At 38.2% G+C, this 17,021-nt stretch overlaps 2 protein-coding genes across 2 annotated transcripts; both read right to left on the bottom strand.

Annotated features, from left to right (window-relative positions):
* Positions 1-4,971: 4,971 nt before the first annotated feature.
* On the bottom strand, positions 4,972-7,054 carry LOC109005944 (basic proline-rich protein-like). Its single transcript, XM_018985060.2, has 2 exons — positions 6,660-7,054; positions 4,972-5,385 (listed from the first exon to the last, which is right to left on the bottom strand). Exons 1-2 carry the CDS (start codon positions 6,824-6,826, stop codon positions 5,178-5,180), a joined length of 375 nt encoding a protein of 124 aa, XP_018840605.1. The 5' UTR covers positions 6,827-7,054; the 3' UTR covers positions 4,972-5,177.
* Positions 7,055-8,567: 1,513 nt separating this feature from the next.
* LOC109005945 (probable serine/threonine-protein kinase At1g54610) lies at positions 8,568-15,209 on the bottom strand. The gene is made up of 7 exons (XM_018985061.2): positions 14,342-15,209; positions 13,758-14,042; positions 13,304-13,621; positions 12,895-13,122; positions 11,685-11,785; positions 10,955-11,072; positions 8,568-9,181 (listed from the first exon to the last, which is right to left on the bottom strand). Exons 1-7 carry the CDS (start codon positions 14,675-14,677, stop codon positions 8,894-8,896), a joined length of 1,674 nt encoding a protein of 557 aa, XP_018840606.1. The 5' UTR covers positions 14,678-15,209; the 3' UTR covers positions 8,568-8,893.
* Positions 15,210-17,021: the final 1,812 nt, after the last annotated feature.

The raw sequence follows: 17,021 nt of genomic DNA, 5'->3' as shown, positions 1-17,021 counted from the left end.
TGCCAACTTCTTCCGATAACTCTCGAATAGTTGCAGATAACGTTGATCATGGCCTTTAAGCTCTCGGTTAACCTCCTCTAGATGTACCTCAATGTTAAGTTTTTTGCCGCGAGCGATGCTCAACTGTATGGACAGGTCTCGCTTGTCTTCTTTAGCTTTGGCCATGCGGTTCATGTAATCAGAACTATGCCACCCAACCTCTTCCAATTCTCTACTCATCTGTCCAAGGCGATCGCATAACGTGTCATGCTCTTCCTCCAGAAACTTCGCCTCGAGGTTCCACTATGCCACCTCCTACTGAGATATCCGCCAATCACGCTGAACAATATCTGTCTCCTCCTGAAAATAGGATATTTGATCCTCCAATGAGTGACAATAGGACTCCACCTAGGACAAGTTCCTCGCCATCTCTTTCTTATCAACTCGAGTAGTTAGGACAACATAATGCACCCTAGCTATAAAGGATCGTATGGACCGGTTCTCCTCTTCCAAGTCAATTTGGCTATCCACTATCCAGGAAGCCAAGTGATCAACCCTTATACAACAAAGCAAGTCATAAATTGCCAGGCAATAAGAAACGAAGAGTGAATAGAGTAACTCACAAGGGACAGAAAACCTTGGAGCTTGTGCACCATGGCCCTAATAGCCTTCTCCCTGTGTCCATTGGCTCACAAGGTGGCGCCAGCGGAGAGAGAGCTTGATGGGCCAGGCAGACCCAAGGTGTCGAAAGCACCCCCAACAAAAGTAACAAAACCACCTATCTTGCCTACACCCCTCGCCGAATTAGAACTCGGGCGGGAGCAATGAGAGAATTGGGGGCAACAAAGGCACCATCTCACGCTTGCTCGACTAAAGCCAAAGAACTATCTCCAGAAGGCAACATGCTCAAGAGTATAGGCGAAGGAACCTCTCCCCCCGTTGGCGAAGTGATAAAGGGAGAGGAGGGAAACGATACACGACCCCACTAAAATTCGTACCTTGAGGCTCTTCATGAAGGAATTTAGGAAAAACAAAAGAAATTCTTGGAGTGGCTCCGCTCGAATCCGTGGAAGAGGCGACTAAGCTGGCAGGTACAACCGAGGGGATCTCTTGAAAGGCTTCATCAGTGGCCAAAGAAGTCTCGCCAACCTCTTTGAAAGGAGTAGCAGAGTTAGTCAGAATAATTGAAGGGGCTCCAAGAAAAGCAGGTTCAAAAGTCATGTCTATCTCTTCATCAGAGTTGAAGTCCTCACCCTCATCCTCCAAGGCAGGAGACGTGGAACGGGCAACATCCCTATCAGGCAACAGGGAGGATTCAACGTAAAACCCCAGCCCTAAATAAATCTTTGTCTGCTCCATAATTTCATTAAGAGAAGCCGCAAAGGACGATGTTTCACGAGCCGAAATACCCCCCCTAGTGGCCAACGGGGCCTAAGGAAGCCTTTCCCTAGTAGAGCCCAATTCATCAGAAAGGCCAACGTCATCACTAATGGGGCCTGGGGCCGAGCAAGGTTTCTTTCCCTTTCAGACCTCAGAAGTCGGAAGGCACCTTCTTGCACCCCCGAGAAAGAGAGAGGGCGCCCAAAAATTGGCAGCTAAAGACATGACCCTCTTTGGGCAAAACCACAAATTTGTTGATGTTAACACGAGGCAAAAGAACGTCAAACTAGGTAGAACTATCGTTTTGTTCTACCCAAGCATAGACAAGACGTAGACGAGCTTCTTCCCAATCATAAAGGATGATGGTGAACTCATAGTCATCAGGAACAGGGCCCCATGCCACATGAACAGGAAACTCACTACGGCCAATTTAATTGGAAGGAAACTCCCAACCAGTACCTAAGATAAGACAACAAAGAACTTTCTCTGCCACTCTTTAGCATGGGAATAGCAACATTCTAAACTCACCACTTGATTACCGATACAGGACCGAAAGCTACACAAATTCTCGTTTATACGCCAAACATCGTGTGTAGAACGGAACTTCCTTGCCGTGAGGTCTTAGTATTCATCACCGGTGAGCTCCAAGACCTGTCTCCATGCCATGCAACATGCCATTAGTATCCTCCACGCATTGGGTACAAGCTGGGAGGGAGCCAACCTCAAGAAATCAAGCACATCCCTAACAGGCCGACATGATGGCAAATGAAGCCCCATCAAGAACATAACGGAGTACAACGCCACCTGAGCAGCAAGACCGATAGGGTCAACCACACCACGGCACGGCTCTGGTAAGCTCAACACTATGGAATCAGGAACTCCATAACAGGTTCTCACAAGATCCAGGTCGGAACACGTCATCATCGCAGACCACTAGGTCCCTTTGAAGTCAAGGGAATGATGCGCACTGGACCCTTTAGCACGGGGAAGAGAGTCATGAGGTTGGGAGGATCTGGCATCACGAGCTGTAATCTGGGAAGCTTTGGGCAAAACCATCAGAAAGAGATGCGAGGAGAAGAGAATCTCAATATCAAAGGAGCAACACAACAACAAGGTTTGGAAAAAGTGGGGATGACAGAGTTGGCTATGCAAAAGGCACTGCGAGGTTGTCCAAATGAAGAAACATGTCAAGCACAAAAAAGGGATAGGAAAGGACATGAAGAGGAAACGACGCACACCTCTGATGTATGGGCACACATGAGTAAGGCTTGAGTAACGAAGCGCCAAAACAGAAGTAGTCCCATCACCTTCCCGTGATGAGACTTTTAATTGGAAGGGCCGCCATCTCCTCTTTGTAATGGGTCTGTCCACATGCCATTAAGGCTTAGGGACCCAATGTGGATGACCCATACATTAGGGCCTATCCAGCCTAATTAGGAGGTAACTATAAGCCTCCAAGACATCCAATATGTTTGGCAGACAAAGTGATCATATAACTGTAGCAAGAAAATTTAAATATATTCCCTTCAGATAAGCACCCTGGGCGGGACGAAAAGGATAAAGAGGAATTCAAACAATAGTTTTGGTTGGTTACACAAGCCTTAGCCTACCTTCCCCAACTCTATAAATAACATAGGAAACTCACAACTAAGGTAAGTGAAAGTGAAGTCTGGAAAACACTTAGTGATTGTGTCAATCCTCTGACTTAGGCATTAGAGGCGTTTAATACCCTTCAAGCCTTCTCTGACTTTCTTGGTGTAGATTTACGAGAGGTGTTAACGAGTGTGGAACACGTCTACAACAATTACAATAATAAAAATAAATATAAATTGGCCAGAAGGTCGATGCGACATGGGTGCTTGCCGAGTCAAGTCCAAGGCAAACTAAAGACAACATCCATTCTTTTTTTTTTTAGCCTTTTGGTCCGCTATCTCAGATTCTATGGCCATTGAGTGGTTAGTTGCCAACCACGGGAGAAAGTAACTGACATTCAGATTGACAGTTTACAGATTAGAAAGTTTCATTTTTAATGTTTCGATTAGTTTGTTGTATATGCATGCATTAGAGCATTGTTTGTGGACTACAGAAAATAGCTTAAGAATATTCCTCCCTCGAGGGAGGAAATGAATTAACACATTAAAAAGTAGATAGATTCAAGACTGGAGGTAAATGACTGAGAGCCATACCTGCAACTTGAAGGATAAACACAGGTAGACGACACTACAACTATGAATTGCAATCGGTTGGTTGAGGAGCGAAGAAAAAATTTCAAAATGTTTATCTCAATCATGGGTTTCTAGGAATGCTTGAATCGGAGGGACGAGAACTCGAAGTTCGAGAATGGCCTTAAGTGGTGATAGAGTCGACGAGCAAATGAGATGGCTCCAAACACAGAGCTTCTTCAGTGCCAAACAGAGGAAAGAAGAGAGGATTTGAAATGAAAATAGGTAACTTTAGGTAGTGGGGAAAAGCAGCTGAGAGAAGAGAGAAATTAATTTAAAATATTTTAGAATTGTAAACAGTATTTTCTACATCTAGCAGGATTACTATAGCAAAATGTAAAATAAAGATCAAATATAGCATCCATTGGAGGGTCACTTTTGATCAACTTTGTTTATATTTCACAGAAAATTGTATTTTATAAAATCTATTGTGAATGTTGATCTAGGGATTGGATTAGCACACGCACCTTTATTTAGTTTTGATGCATATACATTTAGATTGGAAAATATTGTTGTTCACTTCTTACTCAGCTGTTTGTGCCTTATTAATCTATAAGATTTTGATATTATTTTCCGTTTCATCAACTAAATCATTTTGTTACAAATATATTATTTAGCCAATTAGATTGAGACTTGTTACAAATAAGTCAAAGTTCTTGAAATTCATTCCAAATAATCCCTTAGAAAAAGAAAAGACGTCTATTTCGATCATTTGGTGAAGGTTGCCGATTAATCCAATTAATTGCTTTTATCGAGTTTTGCTACTTACAAATTAGCATCAACACAGTATTTGTTGTGCGATATTTTTTAGTTATAAAAATTAAAAATATTAATATTTTTCATCGTTTTGAGATCTACTCTAATGATGTGTTAGATATATCAAAAAGAAAACTTGCAAATACACACACACACACACACATATATATATATATATATATATAAATATTTTATTTATTTAGATAAACTCTATCCTTGGGAGATACTAATAAAGCCAATGTTTTTTTACGTGACATTATCCATGAATTCGAAAAAGAAATAGACCAGATGAAGTAGAAGCATCATCATCATGTACATGCATGTGACTCAAACATTGATCAGCAAAGCAAATTCAATTTGGATGGGGTTGCAATATTATGTCATACCCTTTTCTATTTTGAAAAGGACTCAACGTGATTAGTTGGTAGGGTAAGTATGTTTTTCTTTTTCTCAACAAAATAGGATCTGGCCTCATCTGATGAGAGAATTATTTATGCTATGATCATGATTAAATGTGATTGTGACATGGCGAAGGAAGAGCTTTTGGCGACACTTGTTACGGCTTAGCCAAAATGACATTACAAGTAATTCACAACTACCATTGCATACATATATATATATATATGTATGTATGTGTTCCAAAAAGACCAAAATGGACTTTTAGTTGGATTAACGATGCATTTTTATCTATAGAATACATTGTCAGATAAATTTTACGATAAGATGCCATGAGTGAACATCTATTGAGCTTAACAAGAGTGAAAATGAAAATCGAATAGTTCAATAACTGCATATTTGGATACGTATGCATAGAAAATATCATACACGAAATTTATAACGTTAAGGAGGTGGTGGTTCGCGAGGTCCAGGTGGACCAAGTGGGGCGCCAAAAGGATCAGGAGGCCCAGGAGGCAGAGGCGGTCCAGGGGGACCAAGTGGGGGAGGTGGCCCAGCAAGATCGGGAGGAGGAGCTGGTGGGCCAGCTGGAGGCCAAGGTGGACCACCAAAGCAATCTTCTAACAGCCAACAACAGCATATAAAGTAGACACTGTGAAACAAAAAAGAATTGCTAATATTATTCATCTTAAGTTTCATTATTCCCAGTCATACTAGTTTGAATGTCACATTTTATTTTAAGCCGCTTTCATCTAAAGGCACTTAAAATATGCCACATCAATTTGTATAGCCCCCCCTGGGACGGGCAAGTTGCACCCCACATCAAGGGGGTAGATGGGCTAGCACCCGCCCATGCACAAAGGTGGGTGTGGGTGCCGGGCTAGGCCTTGGTCCCATGCAGGTTTTACCTGTTTGCCCAGCCATATGTATATGTATAATTAAAAAAAAAAAAAAAAAAAAACCCTTAATGTAAATACGTAATTCTTCTATCTCCTCTCATTTATCTTTCCCCGCTGTCCTCCCTTCCTTTCCTCTTATCTTCTCTCCTCTTCTCTTCTCCCCATTCCTTTCACGCCTCAATGGCCATTCATCGTCCTCTCTTTTCTCTCATTTCTAATCTTTTCCTCCACCTCTAAGCCAGCTTCTCTCTCTGTTGTCGCGGGTCATGAGTTATGAGTCACGCCCAAGCCATAGTCTACAATGATAAGACTACAGCTTGCCATGTGTCTCTACGACCCAAGACCACAATTGCCGCCGTGTATCTATAAATTAAACCGTGGCCATGGCCTGTCGGTCTATGCACAAATCTAAAGATTTATGAAGATTTGTGGGATTTGTAACTTTGGTGTGACTTTTTGTTGGATTTGTACAGTTTTTCTTATGTATATGCAATTTTGTTGGTTTTTTTTTTTTTTTTGTGAAAAATGTGTTGTTGGATGGGGTGGCCGGATGGTGCTGGTGTCAATCCGCCCGCCCAGTAGGTGGACGCGGATGTTCACCCCGCTTAGTCGGGGACGAGGTGTGGGATGGGTGGCTACCGCCCGTATAGGATGGGTAGCACCCCGACTTAGATTAATAAAATTCAAGATGAACAGTATTGGTATTTGTTATGGTTAAACATATTGGCAATTGTTATGGCTAAAAGCGCAATCTACTTGCATCGCTAAACATGCATGTTGAAAGAAGCTTGAAAACATGGCCTCTCAACTATATTTTCTTGTACGTGTTTGTTTGTTCATAGTTTTCTCTCTGACAGAAAAGAGAACAATCAGAGTAACATTGACATAAGCAAGCTAGTACCGCTCGGCCAACTCGGAGAAAAGGCGAGAAACAACGTTAAAAAACGTCAAAAAGTTCCGTCGAAACATATTCAATTGTTGTTTGCTATTGACATCAGAGTACATATGGAATAGAATTGGGACGTACCAAGAAGATATGGTGCTGCATAATCCACTGAACAAGCCATTCACAAAGCCCAGCGGTCCAGGCCATGGAGCCGGAGGGCCAGCAGGTCCAGGTCCAGGTCCTGGAGGACCCCCTCCAGGTGGAGGCCAACCTGGACCACCCGGTCCACCAGGACGCGGTGGTCTCATTCAAGTCCTGAAAGTCCAACACCCCAGTACAGCCGCTGCAGTAGAAACTTGCTGCAAAACAAAGTTTTGAGAGAGTGTTTTTGTATGATGACTTAGGCGACAGCAATGTAAGGAAGCAAGAAACAAAGCATCAGAGATAAGGAGTTCATGGTGTTTTGATTTTGTAGCTTGGCCACTCGAAATATACAGAGGCTCTCAAGTTAATGCATATTATATTGATAAACTTGAATGATGGTTAGCGCAAAACATGTGCGAGTAATGCGATTCTACAAGGTTCTTGGCTTCCCAATCTACCTGTCAAACCCAGCACCTGCTCCCTCTTGCACCTACCATTCTTTGAAGACTACACTTTCGTAGAGAAGAAGTCATAAGGATTATAAAGTAAAGAGGCAAAGAAAATTTAAATGCGATTTTTAAAATTGGCTAAAATTCCCGTTCCTCTTCTTTCAAAATTTCCAATGGGACCAATCAGTTGTTTTTCTACCATTGTGAGTTAAAAATCTCAAATAGATAAATATTACATGAGGAATTTTATATATCAGTTATTGTTTACTCTCACTCCATACGTAAAGTTTTTTTTTTAAGAATATAAGGGTGTTTTTCATAGAATATGAAGTAGTGAATAGTGGCTGATGAAAAAAAAATTTTTATATCGTGTAGACGTTTTGTAAAAACTGGATCACACTTAAAAGGAGTAGATTTTTTTTACACTTTTTGAGGTTAGGTCCACTTTGCAAAGTTTATCTATTTGAAATTTGTACAAATCATTTATCTTTCATATCTTCTAAAATTTTGCTAAAATTTTGCCGTCCTCACCGTGCAATGTCATTTATTGAACTCGCTTGCAAGGAAAAGTTTTCTTGCAAGCGAGTTCACGCACCAAATCACGTACCGATGCTGACATGTAAGATATTCATTTAATGAAACAGTACAAATTAAAGACAGAAATGATTTTCATGAGATAGAGGACATTTTCTTCTCTCATAAACTTTTTTTTTTCTTTTCAATAAAAAAAGTCATATTAACATCAGTATGGAATTTGGTGTGTCAAACCGCTTGTACCTAACAAGGCTCAACTACAAATTGAGAAGATTGTCATTGTCAAGTGCTCTGATTTGATAGCGAGCGTGTACATGAATAACGCTAAATATAATTTAGAATACTGTGTAAATTTCACGCATTCCCTTTAAAAGAAAAAAGTGATGTCCATTATTAAAAAAAATAAATAAATTCATGAGTTAAGATTTATTCAGTTTTTCAAAAGAGTTGCCGAACTTGCACACCCAAGATTGCCAATATTATTTCTCTTGTGAATATTTCAGCATCTTTCATAGGTAGTTAGTCACCAAATATTCTTGAAAATTGCATACTTGAAAATTGTCACCTAATATTTCAGCATCATTGTAAGACTGACTTGAGCACCCACCATTGTGCTAAGTCGAGTACATATGATCATATAATTGGTTTGGTTTCATTGAATGTGTAGCGTTATGCAAATGAATGGACGGGATCGATTGAGGTAAATAAATGAGTAAATCTTGGGTGGGCAATCATGTGATCATTCAAAGTCCAATTTCACCCCTAAAAAGAGAGAGAACAGTTCGAAAAAAGGATTAACTGATATATTTGTTATATGAACAATCTGAAAGCAAGATCGCATTGAGGAATGACAATAAAATAAAATAAAATTACTTGCACATTGGAAAATATAGTTCAATCTTGACAAGTAACCATGGTATAATAAAGAAAAATCAAACACCATTAAGGTTCCCAAAGCAAATTTATTAGAATTTTAACTGACCTAATAGAGTATTTCAGCTCAAAGAGGGAATTAATATAAAACATATACAACTTTGAGAAGCCTCTCACAATACAAAAAATAGAACAAGAAATGTGAAAACTGGATGACAGTATATATATTACCTCTGTGTTCAATTTAATCGGCTTTCCCGGCTCAGAATTTATGGACTGAATCAGCAGCATTTGCAGCCTGATGAATATTCTCACAAATACATCAAGTTTATATTACATGACTGTGTGATGTCCCTTTGATCTGAGCAGAACTTCTTATCTTTTTTTTGATGATCTTGACTGTGCCCGACCATCACCAGCTGTATGTTTCTTTCTTCTCGGAGCACCACCAGCAGCAGTGTCCACCAATGGGCCAGACCAAGTTTGGATAGATGATTTTGAATACGAGAAGTGTGTAGAACTGAATGGAATTTCAGAAGTATCAAAAACAGGATCAATATGATGTGAAGAACCCAAAGGATAGCCAAGTGTTCCATCTTGGTGCGGAGGAGGAAATTTTTCACTCTTGCTCTTTGCATTTGCATGTGTTATTAGACGCCTCCTCTGGAATAAGAAGTACCATAAAATAGTGTTACAATACTATTCAATTGGAAGTAAACACCAATGGCTTTAGTTGTGAAGTTTGACAATAAGGGCCTGAAAGTGGACTAAAAACTGCAGGGTGAGAAGCATTTATAACTTACATATTCTGCATTGTGTGTGTGTGTCAGAGAGAGAGAGGCACCATGTACACAAGGGTCAAATCAGCAAGAACGGCTGAAAACAAAGTTGTTCTAATCTACATCCCAGAACTTAGTGTAAGTTGCTGACTAGTTAATTTGATAATTACTCGACGCCTACCCAGGCACATCCTTTATTTGTTTCACATTCTTGGCTTTAATTTATTTACCAATCAAAAAGTTTAATCTGATAATTAAATGCTTACTAATCAAAAAAATCATTAAATCCTTGGTTCAGATGCTATAATGTTAGATATGATGTATCTTGACCCCAGCATAAAGTTATGTTCTGCAATCCATTGTTAGTAGGTCAAATACTAGTCAATTGCCACATAAGTCCATACACATCAAACCTAGGTGGGTCATCGACAGTTTATCCACTTTATTTACCAATGATATGTGAGACAACCGAATGTTGGCAAGGATGGTGTTTTCTATAAAAACATATTCCTTATTTCCCTGATCTGCCGTTGACTGATATTGAAAAAAAGCTGTTGTATTGTTTCTAACTGTTCGTTTACATAATGATTTATGCATCTCAATTTGACCATTTAAAGAAAACTCAAAACCTGTACTATAGACACAACTAGGCTCCGTTTGGATAGTGAAAGTGTTTCATCTCATCATTACAACTTTCTCAAATTTTCACACAAAATATAATAAACAATTCAACTTTTTCAAATCTCAAAACAATAATAATATTAAAAAATAATATTCTAATAATATTTTATTCAACTTTTATCTCAACTCACTATCCAAACAACACCTAAATTGCTCGCTTATATCGATGCTCGTATACACTTCACCAGTTAAAATTTGGGGCATCATTACTTGTAGCGGAAAATGACAACAAGAGTTTGTTCATAAAACAAATTTTGACCGAAAATAATTTCCTCATTTTGGAGGCTTCCCCATTTTGCATTATTCCACCCCACGAAGACTGTAAGATGCAGTAAGTGGTATGCAACTTCGTCTTTGTGAACCAGGTCAGCTATTCCAGACATCTAGCAAGCTCATATTATGAGTTCCCAAAGGTTCAAATTTCTTTCCTTGCTTCAAACAACAGCACGGTTCAGCCCACACCAACTTCCTCCTCATTGGTATGGAAGTCAGTTGCTCCTTTTTCACTCATATTATGCTAGGTAATGACCATAATAGGCACCCATATTGGTGTTGGTGAACAATATGCTAACAACAGGCTCTTTAGTTTTCGAGGGGATCTGCGAGTGTTTGAAATTGCTTTCCCTGAGAAGCACAGGGGAAAAGAGGAGGGGGGGAAAAGGAAGACATAGTGTCAACCATGGAGATCCACAGGTTTCTCCAAATGCATCTATCTAATCGGCCAATAATAAAAGAAATCTGAAAATGTTACTTCCTTAGTTTTGAAGGTAACATTTTCTTTGCCAAGCAACCTAATCCATTAAATCATGGAAAGTTATCTGGCCAGAAAACTTATTCTATCTGTAAATATGACTGGGCCTCAGCAACAATGTATTGTTGACTTACAGACAAAAAAAAAGCTAGAAAGATACATGCATACATATACATATAAAAAATATATATATATTTGCCGAAAGAGGAAACTTATCTGACATACATCAAGATTGGCTTGAAGCTCAGCATTCGCTTCTGGAGCAGGAATTCCCCTTGCAGCTCGATCACGTTGACGAGATCTTCTCACACCATCTGCATTAACTTTACCAGCAGCTCTCAATCTATATACACGAAGCTCATTTAAGGTTAGAATTGGAGAGTTTTGGGGCGCACTGAGAGTGTAGGTGAAGAAAATAGAATACGTCATTACTATATATTTAGAAAATCATACACTCGTGTTTGCTAAAAAATAGGAGTGCAGATGAAGAGAATAAATTTTCAAATGATCTAGAAACTAATACAAACAATTTACTTTGCACACCAAATTATTAGCTCTTTTGCAATGTGTACCCAAAACTATGAATAAACGGTGGAGGTAGTTCAGGGTGAGAAATGTATTATTCCCAATCAATAAACTGATACGAGAAGAAATGACTAATAATTGAGGCATTATTAGAACAAAAAATAAAATCTTTCATCAGATTAGGAAATCTCCATGAAAAAGCCATGGTGCCTTAGAACTTACTATAGAGGTACCAAAATTGATTTATATATGAAAATTGTTGCAAAATTTTGCAATGCTTGTACTTTGTTCAATTCCTTACACACATTGCCTGATGGTTTTTCAGAAAGTTGGACAGCACTTCATAAAGAACACAAACAACATTATAAAAGCTTAAAAGCCATGCACTTCAAGAATTCAACCGAAATTAAAATTGATTGAAGTTATCTACCTTCTAGCTTCTTCGTCTCGTAACTTAGCATCCATCTCCTTGCTGGGAGGATATTTGGGAAGGCTAGAAGGCTCACATGCATATGGTTTGGTTGTGAAAAACTACCCCAAAAAAGAAAACACGCTGTCACATATACAATAATAACTAGAGGATCTCTGTGTATCTTTACAGGTAAGAGTATCAAATACTATTTATAAAAAAACAAATACTATTCTACAAAAGAACAAATTATTGCTTCAGCTAAAGAAAATGCCCATTTAGGCATGTGAATAAGCTCAAGTCAACCAAACTCAAATCAAGAATGAATGGCCAAATACTCTCTTTTTTTATCAGTAAACAATAATTTATTTGAGGAAATAAATAGGCACGGCCAAATACTTGTCTTGGCTAGGCTTGGATCAGCTCATTTGCATCCAGCCATTGATCCATGACCTTCTTTTTTTTTTTTACCTGTGTTGACTTTAAGAAGAAAACAAAATTGAGAATGGAGAAAAGACTTAATGCAACTAGATTAGTCCAGGGCACACACTACAAATATAATCTTGATGCCAGGAAAATCAGATTACGTTCAAGTAGCCAAAATAGTTTTTAGACCCTTAAGTTCATCTATCCAATACCAAAGCTTAGCAGTCATTATTGAAAGCATTTTGTAGTTCATAGTATTTTAGATTTTCTCAATAGAAAATAAGTGTAGAGCTTTTAGTTGTCATTACTAATTACAAATTAACAATTGAAACAAACCTCAAACAGAAGATGGTTAAATTAAAAAGAACGTCAAGAGGAAGTTAATTATGAAAAAAAAGTGTATGTTTCCCCCAGAGATTCACATTTTCCAATTACCACTTCTAATAATGGATGTCGCAACAGACACAGGAAAAAGGTGAGAACATTTTTAATGCATTCCATATATATATATATATATATTATCACGCTTATCATTATGTCAATCAGACGTTATACCTCATCTTATGCATTATTTTTAGGCATGTACATGATGAAACTTTTTTTTAATAAGTAATCAAAGATATCTTGAAATATTGATATTCTTGAGCAAACCCGCCATAGAAAAGCCAACATTGAAAAGAGAATAGTAGTTAAAAAAGGCAAATTAAGAATATTAAATATAGTTAAATGTAAAATCTCACTTCACCGCATTGATAAAAGGCAGATTAAGAAAGATTATATATATTAGTTGAATGTAAAATCTCACTTCACTCCTCAATGCAGCAGTGGCAGTCTGACGTTCAGCTGGGTCAATTGCAAGGAGGGTCTCAATTAGTGGTAAAGATGATGGTGAAAAATCTTTGAATGTCTCTGCTATGCATCGCTTGTACGATTGTTGGGGCTTAAATATGGTTGCATGCGGCAACTTTGACTTTTTCCAATACCCTTCAGATGGAGAACCACAGAGTTTAAATATCTTGTGAAGCTGCTCCACCTGAGTAACATATGCAACAGCATAAGCAAGTGTTGGTTACACGAGAAACTTCAAGTAACACCAAGAATGCAACAAATCTACCAACCCCCAAGATATTAATGAGCCCAACAAAAGCATCATAAAGCTATTGAAGGAAGCAATAAAAGAATTTATAAAATGTATTCCAACATCAAATGGTTACCTCTGTGCGACCAGGCATGATAGGCTTCCCAGCCAACAACTCTGCTAAAATGCAACCAGCACTCCAGAGGTCCACACCTACACCATAATCAGTAGCTCCAAGAAGAAGTTCTGGAGGTCGGTACCATAAGGTAACCACCCTACTGGTCATAGGCTGCTTGTGATTAGGATTGAAGATGGAAGCCAATCCAAAATCAGCAATTTTAAGTACTCCTTCATTGTCAAGTAAAAGATTTGACCCCTTTATATCACGATGCAGGACATGGCGTTTGTGACAGTGTTCAAGCCCAGATAATAGCTGATGCATGTAACATTTGACCTGCCATATCAATAACATACATGAGATAAGAAAACAACCTCTTCAGGATCACTGGCCAACTGACTAACAGTTATTCGAGGCAAATATATCTTCAACTAGTCCTAGCGAAAAACTGGCAAAATAAGATTGCTAATACCTGAGATTCTGTGAACTTAATTCCGGGGCTTGCAGCAAGGCCAGCCAAATCATGCTCCATATATTCAAATACAAGGTATAAACTACAGGACATCCTCGACGTCACAAGACCTTCCAATTTTACTACATTGGGATGATCTAAACGGCGCAGGATGAGAATCTCTCTGGCCATGAACTTTACACTCTCCGGCTCCAAATTGTCAAACCGTACCTTCTTCAATGCAACAATCTTCCCCGTCAAAGCATCCCTGGCTTTGTAAACATTACTGTATGTGCCTTGCCCGATCTAATAGTCATGATAGATACGAGCACGACTTTAATGACTGAGACATCCATACCTTCTTACTTTATCAGAATAAAAAGATTCCTAAATTAACTATCTGGCATTAAATTATTCGAGTAAACCACATTCCTAATTTTTTTTAGGACAGAGTTTATTTAACGAAATCCAAACGACGTGAATGAAACAAAAGACCAATAATTTTGCTGCCTTTCTTTCCACACATTTTCTCGCCAAAAAAAAAAAACCACTTCAACTTGTACATCAGACAAAAGAACCCAAGTACCAGCAATCGAAGGGATTACCTTGTCGAGCTTCTCGAAGGTGTCGGCCCGCCGGGGCGTCCAGCCATTGATAGCTTCTCCGGCGACCGCGGAGAGCCAAGATGGCCAGCCGGCGGCGACCTGCTCGCCTTGCAAGTGCTTCGGCGGATTACTCAGCCGCGGATTTGGCCTCGGCCTCGAAGACCTTTTCCGCGGGCGCGCACTCTTATCCTCCTCGTCATTGTCCTTCCGATTGCCACCACTCTGAGCCTCCCCAACCTCAACCTCAGTTTTCTCAGCCCTGACCTCCTCCTGCTTTCTCTCCTTTTCTACAGAGATCGGCTTCGCGGACACCTGTCTCCCAAACACGCACCCCATCCCCCCTCTCTCATCGACTCATCCTCTTACCACATTCCTCCTCTCACTTTCTCTCCATCCAAACAGAACCTCTCCAACCAAAGAATCACATACACGCGCACACAGAGAAACCCTAATGGGAAAAAAAAGTGAGCTAGATTCGATCAAAGAATGTGCATACGCTAATTGAAGAGACCGAAGCTTTTTCGAGACAAAAGGAACGGAAAGCAATGATTCGGAGTTGCCCACAAACAGTAGCACAGTCAAACAAATCAAGCTATAGTCACACAACAACAACAAACACTCCCTTTGGTAAAGCAGAGAGGAACAGTAAAATAAAATAAAACTAGCTTTTTGTGCGTCCCTCTGTGTGTTTTTCTTTTTTCTGTTTTGGGACGGAGGATCTCAGTTAGCACAGTGGGCTAGCGCCCAGTTGGACTTTCCTCGGATTCAAACATCCCTGTAGTAGTAAGAGAATGTTTGGAAAGAGAGAAAATAAAAAAGGAGGAATATTTATGGATATCTCCCACTCTCTCTTTCTGGTCTTTGTATATTTTGACTGATGTGACCAAGAAGCTATACGTATTACGTAGGACGCGCGAGTGAAGTTGTCTTCCTCATGTTGGGATTGCGAAGGTGGGGGGGTTGCGGTTGAGTGGTATTTTGTAGGGGAAGCTTCCATGTGTGTACTGTCAAACTCCAATAATTTGTCGCCACGTCGAAGAAATCCCGCGACATACTGTACGGTGTGTCGTAGTTCGGTTTTCTTGTTTTAATGTGGCGAAATGTAATTGGCTGTTGCGTGTGGAAGTTGCCGTGGGTTCCACACTCAAGTCTCCAAACCAAAATACAAGAGAAATATAATAATACCAACGGCAATGGCGTCCAGTTTTGCTTTGACAGTTTATCTTCAATTTCTGCATTTCCTTTTTTTAAAAGTTTTGTTTTTTTTGTCATTATTTTTTATATTCGGCCCTCGTTTAATTTTACAATTATTTTCATTTTATTTTATTTAATTATTATAATTTTTTTTAAATCTTCATACAAAATAAAATATACAATTCAACTTTTTAAAAATTTTAAAACAAAAATAATATTAAAAAATATTTTATAATAATATTTTTTTCAATTTTCAATTTTTATCATAACTCAACTCAACTCGTCTCATCTCATCTTATCTATAAAAATAAATGAGCCATGACATTTGATTTTGAGATTTGACCCACTTCATACTTATTATAATTAAGAAATACTATTTTTTTTAATTATATTATATCAATTATTGATACCATACATAAGAGATAATAAAATAATAATAATAATGATAGAGAAATATTTTAATTATGAAAGGCCATCAGTTTATAGATTTATTTTTGTATAATTTCTTTACAATTATAACATTTATAATAATAATAATAATAATGGCATGATTTTACTTTTTTATTTTTTTAAAAAAGAAAAAAGAAAATTTCCCAAGTTTGTTTTGATTTTTAACCTTCTCTTACCTAACTTCCAATAAACCTAACTTCCATTAAACCTAACTTCTGATTAATAGTACAATGATTTAAAAAAAAAACAAAAGGGGGAGGGAAAGGGAGATATATATTGAAAAGTTACCAAATACTTTATCTTTAACAAATAATTATTTATTGTTAAAAAAATAATAATTATTAAAAAAATGAAGAATAATGTAGCTAAAGGCTTTTGAAACCTCATTAAGGTGAAGCATATTATGGAGAAGCAAATGTGTGTTCTGACATGGCAATTAATGGAAATAATTTGACTTGCTTTTTGAAGGAATTAGCAAACCAAGTGAGATTTTGTAGCATCATTAACCCACTACCCATCTATAATTAATAAAGATTTTTGAGTTATTGAAATGACAGACAGACAGAGACTTAAGAAACAAGGTTGTTATGGTAGGTGAGCTTCTGTTGACAATTGGGATGAGACACAAGCCTTAATGTGTTGGTTTAGATGTTAATGTCTAAATTCGCATAAGAAGTCAGAATGAAGAAAAGAATTATATCTGGTCCACGTTGATGATTCGAATTTTAATACGGTGTTCTTTATATTTATCTATAAAATAAATGTTAAATAAATAAATAAAAATAAATAAAAAGAGATATAAAAATTTACATGGTTCAATATAAAACATACTTTCACAGATTATTTGGGAGCGAAATCTACTATAATGAGTGTTTTTACAATCTCTTATCACCTCACATATCGCATAATACAATAAAAGAATTTAGAAAATATCATTTGGAGTAACTGGATGCGGTAGAGTTTGGACGTAGGAAATTTCTGTATAGAAAGCTTGTGGAGAGTCCTTCCGTTTTGTGAGGGATTTCCTCATATATAT

The sequence above is a fragment of the Juglans regia genome, chromosome 12 (genome assembly GCF_001411555.2).
Source record: "Juglans regia cultivar Chandler chromosome 12, Walnut 2.0, whole genome shotgun sequence".
Taxonomy (NCBI): Eukaryota; Viridiplantae; Streptophyta; class Magnoliopsida; order Fagales; family Juglandaceae; genus Juglans; species Juglans regia.
The sequence above is the reverse complement of the archived record's forward strand: the minus strand, read 5'-3'. Positions and strand labels throughout refer to the sequence as shown.

What these genes read in the sequence shown, in the direction of transcription:
- LOC109005944 (XM_018985060.2), bottom strand. Translation starts at nt 6,826, where the DNA reads ATGAGACCACCGCGTCCTGGTGGACCGGGTGGTCCAGGTTGGCCTCCA. An exon ending in TGCAGCACCATATCTTCTTG is followed by an intron (nt 5,386 to 6,659) that starts GTACGTCCCAAT and finishes TTTGTTTCACAG; the next exon opens with TGTCTACTTTATATGCTGTT.
- LOC109005945 (XM_018985061.2), bottom strand. Translation starts at nt 14,677, where the DNA reads ATGGGGTGCGTGTTTGGGAGACAGGTGTCCGCGAAGCCGATCTCTGTA. An exon ending in TCATGCCTGGTCGCACAGAG is followed by an intron (nt 13,123 to 13,303) that starts GTAACCATTTGA and finishes TATGTTACTCAG; the next exon opens with GTGGAGCAGCTTCACAAGAT. An exon ending in CTGCTGCATTGAGGAGTGAA is followed by an intron (nt 11,786 to 12,894) that starts GTGAGATTTTAC and finishes TTTTTGGGGTAG; the next exon opens with TTTTTCACAACCAAACCATA.